Source organism: Rhinoderma darwinii, chromosome 1 (genome assembly GCF_050947455.1).
Source record: "Rhinoderma darwinii isolate aRhiDar2 chromosome 1, aRhiDar2.hap1, whole genome shotgun sequence".
Taxonomy (NCBI): domain Eukaryota; kingdom Metazoa; phylum Chordata; class Amphibia; order Anura; family Rhinodermatidae; genus Rhinoderma; species Rhinoderma darwinii.
Window position 1 is genome coordinate 623,721,470 of NC_134687.1, and position 12,116 is coordinate 623,733,585.

At 41.6% G+C, this 12,116-nt stretch overlaps 1 protein-coding gene across 5 annotated transcripts in view; it reads right to left on the reverse strand.

The window, feature by feature from the left end:
• Nucleotides 1-797: 797 nt before the first annotated feature.
• Nucleotides 798-12,116, reverse strand: part of DAB2 (DAB adaptor protein 2) — a 115,502-nt gene continuing 104,183 nt past the window's right edge. For 3 of the 5 annotated variants that reach the window (XM_075842265.1, XM_075842280.1, XM_075842288.1), the window contains 2 exons: nt 8,751-8,841; nt 4,498-4,580 (listed from right to left, as the gene is read on the reverse strand). In XM_075842265.1, coding sequence (XP_075698380.1) covers nt 8,773-8,841 — 69 coding nt within the window. In that variant the 3' untranslated portion in view covers nt 4,498-4,580; nt 8,751-8,772. Of the gene's footprint in view, nt 4,581-8,750; nt 8,842-12,116 lie in introns of all 5 variants that reach the window. The other 2 variants (XM_075842255.1, XM_075842273.1) reach the window with 1 other exon arrangement.

Sequence of the window (12,116 nt, forward strand, 5' to 3'; positions counted from 1 at the left end):
CATTGACTCATTGTGACTGCCATGGGCTATTATAGCTGGCATGGCAGTATAGTGCCTAAGATTAGGGCACTGTGACTGGCATTAGGGACATTGTGGTTGTCAGGTTGCGCATTGTCGCTATTATAGGGGGCATTGATGGCATTGTAGCGGTCGTGCGGCTTTATAGCTGTCATGGGGCATAGCTGCTGTAATTAGGGTACTGTGACTGGAATTAGGGACATTGTGGCAATCATGGGGACATAGATGCTGTAATTGGGGCATTGTTGCTGTCATGGGGCATTGTGGCTGTCATGAGGGCCATCTGTGGCTGTTATAGGGGATATGTGGTGCTAAAGTAAGGAGCCAGGGCAGCAAACTCTGCAGAGGCGCGTCATACACATGACAGTCACCTGATGTAATTGCAGTTTATACTCTGCGGCTGATCAGTCCTATCTATACCTGTCCGATGTATAGTGGTAATAATTAGTCATGTTATGGCGGTGGTATTTATATTCAGAGGTCTGAAATATGTACTTGTGATGGAGCAAATTAGTTGGTAGTGAAGCTAAAGCGGGACACGTACTTATGGAGAATTTGTTTGCGCTACTGAGTATCTTGACCCTAATGTATCATTACAACACCCCCACCTCTGCCCCCCAGGATAACCAGTGCCTATAGGAAGCAGGGTGTGAATGTAGAATAAAAAAGTGTCTAAGATGTCTAGCCAATTGCGTCAACTATATCATTCCCCAATGTTTTTGGTTTTACATAGGACTGCAGGTAAAGCGACTACATGATCTTCACGATGCACGAACAAATAAATATATATCTCTCTCTTTTAATACATTATATAAGGCGCACAATTGAGTTTATACAGACAGGGCAAAGAATCATGAAAGTTCTATTACATATCCAGAAATCATACATTGGTTTCTTTTATAAAAAGTGCATTGATAGGAGAAGAATACGCAGGGGTCACATGGATCCTGCTCGACAAATCAACTCTGAAGATTAATTTCCAGTTTACCAAGTGTATATATATCTATATATATATTTGTGATTTATCCGCAATTAACTATTTCAAGTTCAGGCTATGAATAATGCAGTTTATCAAAAGACATCTTCAGCCGTATTTCCAAGCTGATACCAGATCAACTATAAGACAAAAAAAAATATACGAAAAATATTCCCTAGTCATTGTCTCTATGGAGTTTGGTTGTCGTAGAAATTGAAGAAATCCAGAACGTTCTGTGGATGGTTTTATCGCTAAACCAATTTTCCGGCTTTTATGGTTCATTAGAATCTTTCTGTATCAAACATTTAATTCCGACAGGTTACAAAATTCCTTCTGTGTTACAAAAAGCTTCCACAGTCCTGGAGGTATTTCCGAAGAGTCCACTTTTCCAAATTCCAGAATTGTCGGGTGGTGAGCAAATGATTTATTGTTGATACTGCACAATGTTGGGTTAAAAATCAAAACCTGCCGTACGACGTTACTGTGTGAATGCAATAACGACAAAATGACCACATCATGATAAGATTACAATCGAGAAATTTTAAAAGGGATTCTCCACTTTCGACAATCCCTTTTTGTAAGATACGCCCCCAAACAATAGGCTGATCACAGGGTGTCCAGTTGCGTAAACCCCCAGCAATCAGTTCTACTCTATGGTAAAATCTGGCAAGTGATCTTTTCTCCTGTAGTGCCACCACAGGAGAAATGATGTATTACACAGTGCCCATTAAAATCAATGGGTTATCTATGTAATGTACAGATGCGCCGAGTCCTCCAGAGAGAGAGAGAGACGCTCTTTGTAGCCACTCTCTGCTCTGAATGATAGATAAGGGTCCTGAACAGGGGACACCCTCTATTAATGAGTTTTCTAAACCGGAATATTTCATACTGTTATACTTGATATGTTTTACAGATTTTGATAGACTGTTCGTAATGATTAAAGCTGTAGGGAAATAAAATTCAGCGTAATTCCCTTAATCCGACATTTGATATTCCAGAAAGTCTGATAATCCAGCACAGAAGTGCAATGTGGGACTTTCTAAGGTTCTATTCATGTCAGATTATAGGAATATGACTATTATTTAAAGAGCCCCTCTCATAAAAATAACTCCAATAGAAATTTGGGTGATAGCAATTACAGCACCCATGGAGGTGATCACCCGGATGTCTTAGTCTTGGACCTGCCGAGTTATGTAACGACACATTCTTTTCGAATCTGCTGCTTAATTAGACAGTAAATATTCCAGGAAAACTCCCCATTGTGTAAACTTTCATTGCTCAACAGCTTCCCACATGTGCCGTTACACAGAGCCGTGTGTGTATCACCACTGAGCGTTGAGAGACTGTATAATGCACTGAATTTACAGATGTAGCAGAACTGACTTTGTCCTTTAGCACAACTCATCTCACCACTTGTTATCTATTGTTTTACACAGTGCAATGAATTAGTATGATGTACAAAGAATTGAATGGCAAACTTAACTCTGCTACATATGACATCTATAGAGAAGTTACCCTAACCTGGAAACTGATAAAATGGGCAACATTGGCATCCTTATGTTCTTCATTGCACCATTTAGTGGCTTGTTGCCATCACACACATACATAGAGAGAGCTTACATGGTTGGCTTTGTAGGTGCAGTTGTGGTAACCCTCAACCTAAACTATTCTGGTTTATTCCCTAGGTAGGCGGCAGGTAGGTGTGTTATCAATATACTGAATTGCGCCCGTTAATAACAACCAATTAGACACTTGCTTCAATTTGCTCAGATAACTCTAGCTGCTGAATGGCCGCTGCCTCTCATATAGTGCCAGAGGTTTGCCCAAAAGCCACTTTGCCTTGGTCAGGATATTTAGGTACAGGAATGGGGGCTACAAACTGAACCCCTGCCCCGGGTAAAGCAGAACCTAGTTACAGCTCTGCCTCCGTTATACGGTGCCATATGGACACATCACATGGCAGCATATGGAGTAACTTTGGGGACCATAGGGACTCCATGCACCGCCATACAGACTCCGTAGACGTATATACATGAGGCCTAATAGAGTAGGGCAGCAATGGTGAATTTTATTTCCCTGCAGCTGCCTTAATGAATACAATATGTGCCAATAGAGCATCCCTTGCTGTCTACATCCATTGAACATGGGTGACATCAATACTGCTTGCATCCTGCTGATGGCGCTGTCAGTTTCCAGCTGCAGCTCTGCTCTGTTATGTGAATTGTTCCCATCTGTAAATGTAACGATTCCTGTAGCAGATAAATATTGTGTATGAATTCAGTTCACTAACCAATCTCTGGTGCCACTAGTCCCACTGGTGTCATGGGCTCCATCTTTAGATAATGGCTAGGGAATTTAAAATGGGCCAATTTGGTTTCCGATACTTACTGGTTACAGTAGCCAGAAGACTATGTGACTCTGCCCGCCAGGGGCAACAGAAACCTGATAGAACAGAACCGTGACCCCAAAGTGAACAAAGTGGTGACTCCAGCGATGTTTTTCCTGGTTCATGTAGTGTTCATTTAATTAAGTTATGCTAATGAGATACATACATACCTAAACTAATTGTTTGAAATGATAAAAAGGGTCTGATTTTTTTTTCTAGAAACAGCGCCACCCTTGTCAATGTCTGTGACCGGTATTGCAGTTTAGCTTCATTCACTAGAGAGGGTGCTGAGCAACAATACCAGAAACCATGGGCAAGAGGGGTGCCATGTCCTGGAACAAAACAGACCTTTTTTTCCAATATAATACAACCCCATTAAGCCCCAAAAAAATATTAAATTTTGCATGAAAAACTGAAGCTAAAAGAGTTGAATGAATTCTTGGTTTTCTCTTGCTTCCTGCTAACTGAGTGGGTTGTACCGAAATGAAGCTGTAGTTGTGGAGTTTGAGGAAAAAAATCTCTTGTACAGCATATAAAACTTCCTGTGACCACTTCAGTATATATAGCTACAGATACAGCAGAGCTGAATTTGTCACTTGGCTCACTGAGGCGGAATATAACATTGTATTTATTATCTGTGGGTTTTTCTTGTAGCTAAACCTGTAGAAACCAGCTCTAGGGCTGTGTTCACACTGTTCAAAGCCTCCGTCGGCAGTTCCGTCACATTTGAACGCAAGGATATCACAGAATTTTGCGCTATACTTGCAGTCAAAATGATGGAAACCACAACAGAATCCATTATAATTAATGAGGTCTATCATACGACAGATGTGGTACAAAATCATGGCTTTCGTTATGATTGGCAGCCACAATGCAGATGTGAACAAAGCCAAACACACACATTGCACGTGTAGGCAAAGGGTGGTCACCCATAGGAAGACAAGAGGTTGCTAGGCAACCTGAAGTACCACAGTGCCCAAAGAGATATGTGATACTAAATCACCATATTAAATCGGTAGCACCGCGGCTATATTTTGGTTTCCAGTTTTCCCACTACATGAAGATTCAGTTTGACCCTATAAGATGACGATTCGTAAAAAGAATAATCAGACGTCAAATCAGTGCGACAATATCAGCTGGTGCCAACGACGTAGATGAGATGATGAAATGATTCCCCTGTGGTTTCTGCTCTTCCCATAGCTGCAATATAAAGAGAGAGATATTATATTATTACATCATGGATTGTACTACTACAGAACTCATCATTTAACGGAGATATAGTCCATGCAGGCTCCACCTACAATCATCTTCTACCATGTGTCACATGCCGTCACGTGGTGCATGCTGCATGATAATTTTGGCGCATCTTGCATGACCTGTTAGACACTTTTCTCTTACTGATACGACTTATAATTTGGCTTATTTTGCGCCAGAATTTGATGCCAATTTTTTTGGGCATATTTTTGCACCTATTGGCGCACTCTAATCTATGCCCCTTTTTAACAAACCATGCCCCTTTCCTGCTAAGCAACACCCACTTTTTGGAACAATTTTCAAAAGTGTCTAGTGAGATGCAAACAAACATCATAATGGTGTCAAACTCCGCCAAATTGCCCCAAAATGTGGCACACTTTTGATACTTTTGACACAGTAGTAAATCTGCGCCAATGTATGTGGAAGAGTTGTCAATGAGACATACACAAGTGGAGGTTATAATTTTAACTCCCCCTCCCTTTCACTCTTTACAGAATACTTTTACAGCCACTAGGGGGAGCTAAACACATGTATTTACACAGCTCCCTCTAGTGGGGGCTGTAGGCAGTCAGAATTGTATCATTGAACTCTGGCTAGAAGGGGATTTGGAGAGCTCTAATGCCTATAAAAATACATTATAAAATTAAATTAGCACAGAATTTTGCATCTTTCTAACCCTTTCACTGCCAAGAATAACTGTAATACGTCATGAATTTAAAGGCTTGCCGTGGCTAAAATATAAGGGCTACAATTTAGATCTTAATATCATCTTACAGCCCAGAATTTTCAAATTATATCAAAATCAAAGCCCAGGGCGCAGCACTCACTTGATGTTGGAAAGGCAGATGAAAATTTTTACTTCCTGGTTCTGTGTCTGTGAAGGGGAGGGGAGGGAAGGCGCTGCAAGTGAGAGCAGGAAGAAAGATTACAGCCGGTAAGGCTGGGCTCACACTGAGTTTTTTTGCAGGCAGAAAATATGCCTCAAAATTCCGTTTGGAATTTTGAGGCCGATTATACTCTCCCTGCACGCAGCGTTTTTCGCCCGCGACCATTGATCGCCATGGGCATAAAACGCTGCGAATTACGCTTTCTCTGCCTTCCATTCACGTCAATGGGAGGTCAGAGGCGTAAACGCCCGAAGATAGGGCACGTCCCTTCTTTTTTCCGCGATCCGGTTTTTTAGCTTGCGGGAAAAAAACGCCTCCATCTCCCATTGAAATCAATGGGAGCCATTTTCGGCCGTTTTTTGGCGGGTTTTCCGACACGGTTTCCACGTAAAAAAAACTCAGTGTGAACTGACCCTTACTGTCATCTCTCCCCCTGTACAGCCTCCAGTGACCCCCAGTGGTGGGGATAAAGGAAACTTTCTTCATATTATCACCCCTCTTACCAATGAGAGAGGATATGTGCTCTCTGTTACATGTGGGGGTCTTTTTTTTTCCTAGTACAGGGGTGAGAAAGCAGTTACACATGTAATCACCTCTGAACCTAATCAGTCTATTTATCGACTCTGCTGATCTTGATATGTGAAGATATGTGCACGTAGAAATAAGTGACATGTATGAACTCGGCATATCTTGTACTTTTATATTTAGTAGATGTTGTGCGTCTCAGGCTCCGCTTGGGTCATTATGTTTTTTTTTTCAAAACATTATATGTAGTTGGGGGGAAGGGAAAGAGGAAAGAGTGTGATCTAGTTAATATGTAACTATTAGTATGTTTAAAATGAGCAAATTGTGTTAAAATGCCAATGGTGCAATAGGGTATGTGTGAGTGACCCCCAAACTCACATGCCCTGAGGCCAGTTCAACAAAGTTATGTCACTGTACAGTACCACAATTATGGTATGTGCTGCTATGCGGTTTGCAAGCAGCACAGTGTGAATGAACTCCAGCCAATTGATCTCCCACAGTGGTGCTCCCTGGTAGCGGAGCAGCAATGTGGTGGATACTATTGGAACTGGATTATGATACACTGGGACTGATTGTATGTTGCAGCCCTGCGAATCAAGGCACAGCGTCAGTGCGGGGTCTTGCACTTTGCAGACCACAGTCTATCACTCGGCCGACTGTCCTGCATCACTGCCCCAGCTATCCCAGCTAAGGCGCCGCTGCAACATACAATCAGTTATACTGTTGAACTGGCCTCAGGGCATGTGAGTTTGGGGGTCACTCACACATACCCTATTGCACCATTGGCATTTTAACACAATTTGCTCATTTTAAACATACTAATAAAAGTTACATATTAACTACATCACACTCTTTCCTCTTTCCCTTCCCTCCACCTACATATAATTACTCAGGTGGTGTACACCAATGTGGTCTATCCTTCACATACTGTATGTGTGATAGGCGGTCTCTCACATATTACCTTTATAAAACAATATGCTTGATACATTAATTGCATGAAGGCACCCATGAGTGTAAAATGTCGGGTGGCATTTTCACAATTTGTCAGGTGCCTACCTTCATCCGGGTATGGGGGTATAAGATAATTTCTTATTTATTTATTAATTCAGGTTTCTGTGTATATCAAAAGTTAGAAGATTGTCCCAGAAGTGATGAAACAAAGTCACAATAACACTAACCACTTTCCTACCCTAGACCACAAAGAAGGTACCCATTAAACACTATACATTCCATCACAGATTAGATCACCATACTATGCTAGTAGTAGGGGCAATCTGCTGCCACTTGTGTTATGCGGGACACTCTGGCTATATTGGTGCCATTGATTGGAGTATGGGATGCTGATGTCACTGGGGGCACTCTGGCTGTCATTATATGGGCATGTTGTTTGAGTATTGTATAGAACTGAATTTGGACTATCCTTAGGATAGGTCATCAATATCAGATCGGTGAGGGTGACGGGAGTCCTTAGGATAGGTTATCAATATCAGATTGGTGGGGTGCCGGGAGTCTTTAGGATAGGTCATCAATATCCGATCGGTGGAGGTGCCGGGAGGCCTTACGATAGGTCATAAATATAATTTTGTGGGGGTGCTGGGAATCCTTAGGATAGGTCATCAATATCAGATTGGTGGGGGCGCTGGGAGTCCTTAGGATAGGTCACCAATATCCGATCGGTTGGGGTGCCAGGAATCCTAAGGATAGGTCATCAATATCATATCGGTGGGGGTGCCGGGAGTCCTTGGGAAAGGTCATCAATACCCGATTATCTGATCAGTGGGGGTGCCGGGAGTCCATAGGATAGGCCATCAATATCATATCTGTGGGGGTGCTGGGAATCCTTAGGATAGGTCATCAATATCAAAACAGTGGGGGTGCGGAGAGTCATAAGGATAGGTCACCAATATCAGATTGGTGGGGGTGTCCGGAGCCCTTAGGATTGGTCATCAATATCCGATCGGTGGGGGTGCTGGCAATCTTTAGGACAGGTCATCAATATCAGATCGGTGGGGGTGCCGGGAGTCCTTAGGACAGGTCATCAATATAAGAAGGATGGGGGTGCTGGCAATCCTTAGGATAGGACATCAATATCAGATCGGTGGGGGTGCTGTGAGTCCTAAGGATAGGTCATCGATATTAGATTGTGGGGGTGCCAGGAGTCCTTAGGATTAGTTATCGATATAAGATCGGTGGGAGTTCCCGGGAGTCCTTCAGATAGGTCATCAATATCAGATCGGTGCAGTTGCCGGAAGTTATTAGGATAGGTCATCAATATCAGATCATGGGGGTGCAGGGAGTCGGACCCCCACCTATCTGATAATAATGACCTAGCCTAAGGCTAGACCATCAACATTAAAGTCCCAGGGAACCCCTTTAAGTGCACTTAGCTACATTTTTATACAATAGGATATTCCTATTTCAGGGACAAACCCAGACAACAGAGGGACCCCATGAAAGAATAATATATGGCCCGTTGTTCTTGAATTGTTCAACATAGAGCACCCCTTTAGTCTCTCTTACAATCCCCCAGTAATAGTGAGCGTAGTTCTTTACATGCAATCTAATAGACAGTAGGAAGCTCCTTTTAAGGTGACCGTGGTCTTGTTACTTGCGGAGCCCCTGGGCCGCTATACAGGTTGTACATATTTATGTCAGCCGCTGTCATATTTATATTGTAAAAACACAAAGGAGATGAATTACTTACAACAAACATAAAAGATGTATTCCTAAGCAAATGGATTTCCAAATGGGTCCCCAAATGGATCAGAAGCCTTTATTTGATGTGCTGTGGAGTTCTGTGGAGAAAATTTTTTCATGAAGGATATAACACAGATTCAAGAGGAAGTCCAGTCAGAATTGTCTCCTAATATGTCATAGAGATAGGCAAGAAGATGACACTGGTAAAGTCTACGATCTCCGGTGATTTCCGAAAGGGGTTTATACCGAGATCAAACCCCTTTGGCACTGTGCAGAGATTTCTGTTATAGGGAATCCTATAGGTGGCACTAGAGAGACAGTTTTCTTCTTTCTGGAGGAGAGCTAATTTGTATACTTTTCCCAGGGAGCATTGCCTGTAAGACTTTCTACAAACTGGATCTCCGCAAGGAGGACAACACCCACCAAGAGATGGGAATCAGCCTAACATTCGGGCCATTTAATAGAGTGCTGAGAAGCGTAGCGTTACAGAAACAGAGCGCAATTTGCCTTGGTGGCAACCAATATGTCTGCACTCCCTGGTGTAAATTTAGCTAAAATGGTTGACGCCATTTTTGTGTTTTAGGTGTCCTTTGGCTAAACTCATCATGATTGCGGTTTTACATATGACTGCGTCTAAAACAGAAAAAATCCACGGCACTCACCATTCAGTCGAATTTTCAGTTATTGTTGCAGCAAAACAGATAAAAGCAGTATGGATGTGGAGCTCAAGCTTGACAAAGCGTGCGTGCGTGTGAAACGGCCATAGGCTTGAGCTCCACATCCATACTGCTTTTATCTGTTCTACTGAATGGTGAGTGCCGTGGATCTTTTCTACCTTTACTACTTACTGCATTGCCCTAAGTCTGGCAGTTATCACAGAGAACATACAATGCAGCCCAAACAGTCAAGTGACAAATTCAGCTCTGCTACATCTGTGTTTTTTCCAAACTTCCATATCATAGTTCCGAGTTTGGGAAAGTATATTCAAAGAAAAGTGTAAAATGAAAGAGAGAGAGGAGCACAATCTGGAACACAAAGTTTTGTTTTCTGTTTTTGGTTGCTGTGAATATTTTAGCTGTGTGTACAGAATATGTACTTTAACCTTAGACAGTCTGCAAACAGGCCGTTCTCTTGGCAAAACAAAGTATCTGCCAAATATGTCAGCACAGACAGGTAAAGCACCATCATCCGGGAGCGGACCCAGACTATGGGCCCCTCTGCAAAAGCAGCATGTTGGCCCCTTTCCGCCAGCATTCCTAAGACCTAATTACATCCCTAGTAGTCTAGGATAGTGATGAGTTAAATGGCAACATCCGTGGTGTTTTTAAACAGCGAAACGGGTAAATGGTAACATCCCATGTGATTTAGGATAGTGAAAGGGTTTAGGGTGCAGTCACATGTGGCGTATTTGCCTTGTATTTCCACTGCCTAAAAATATGCTGCAAAAAAACGTACAATGTCCAATGGTAGAAATATTCTGCATTTCAGACAGAATTTTTTATTTCTTTCGTTGCAGAATATTTTTCTCCATAGGATTACGCTGTAAGGTTTTCTGCAGTGAATTTTGACGCTGTGGAAATACAAGGCCCATACACCACGTGTACCTGCACCCTTATGGTTACATCCATGGTCCATGGTGAAAGGGTTAATAGTAACATCCCTGGTGGTCTAGGGTAGTGAACAGTTTAGTGGTAACTGCCATTGTAGTCAAGGGTAGTGAATGGGTTTATTGGTAACATCCTTTGTCACACAGGACAGTGATGGATTTTAGAGTACATCCCTGGTGGTCTAGGGTAGGCAAGGAATAAATATTAACATCCCTGGTGGTCTAGGGTAGTGAAGAAGTAATTATTAACAACCTTGGTAGTCTAGGGTAGTGAAGGAGTAATTATTAAAATCCCTGGTGGTCTAGGGTAGTGAAGAAGTAATTATTAACATCCCTTGTGGTCCAGGGTAGTGAAGAAGTAATTATTAACATCCCTGGTGTTCTAGGAGTAATTATTAACAATCTTGGTGGTCTAGGGTAGTGAAGGAGTAATTATTAACATCCCTGGTGGTCTAGGGTAGTGAAGGAATAATTATTAACATCCCTGGTGGTCTAGGGTAGGGAAGGAGTAATTATTAACATCCCTGGTGGTCTAGGGTAGTAAAGGAGTAATTATTAACATCCTTGGTGGTCTAGGGTAGTGAAGGAATAATTATTAACATCCCTGGTGGTCTAGGGTAGTGAAGGAGTAATTATTAACATCCCTGGTGGTCTAGGGTAGTGAAGGAATAATTATTAACATCCCTGGTGGTCTAGGGTAGTGAAGGAGTAATTATTAACATCCCTGGTGGTTTAGGGTAGTAAAGGAGTAAATATTAACATCCCTGGTGCTCTAGGGTAGTAAAGAAGTAATTATTAACATCCCTGGTGGTCTAGGGTAGTAAAGGAGTAATTATTAACATCCCTGGTGGTCTAGGGTAGTAAAGGAGTAATTATTAACATCCTTGGTGGTCTAGGGTAGTGAAGGAATAATTATTAACATCCCTGGTGGTCTAGGGTAGTGAAGGAATAATTATTAACATCCCTGGTGGTCTAGGGTAGTGAAGGAGTAATTATTAACATCCCTGGTGGTTTAGGGTAGTAAAGGAGTAATTATTAACATCCCTGGTGCTCTAGGGTAGTAAAGAAGTAATTATTAACATCCCTGGTGGTCTAGGGTAGTAAAGGAGTAATTATTAACATCCCTGGTGGTCTAGGGTAGTAAAGGAGTAATTATTATAGTATAGGAGGCGTAGGGTGTGTATTAATTTTGCTTCTCATCTGCCCTGCAGAATACTTGAGTTGTATGTTAACAGTATGGGCCGCAGGTAAAGCTAGTCCATATAACATCGATATTTAGTGGTCGTGAGATATTATCACAAGACTATGTCATTTATGGTTTTGCACCCCCTACATGTGTCCACACATGCCAAGATCACTATGGGAGCCCTAAATGTGCGGCTATGGACATTGTTGTTATGTGACTATATGATTGACGGCTAAATGCTGATGTCATATGGATTAAATTAAAGGGGTATTCTGGTTTCCGGAAAAATAAATGCTTTTTTTATTCTATAATGACAAGTTTTAAAAATGTTCCATTATTCTTTCTGTATACATTCATCACGATATATATATATATATATATATATATATATATATATATATATATATATATATATATATGTATATATATATATATATACACAGTGAAGGAAATTAGTATTTGATCCCTTGCTGATTTTGTAAGTTTGCCCACTGTCAAAGACATGAACAGTCTAGAATTTTTAGGCTAGGTTAATTTTACCAGTGAGAGATAGATTATATAAAAATACAAAACAGAAAATC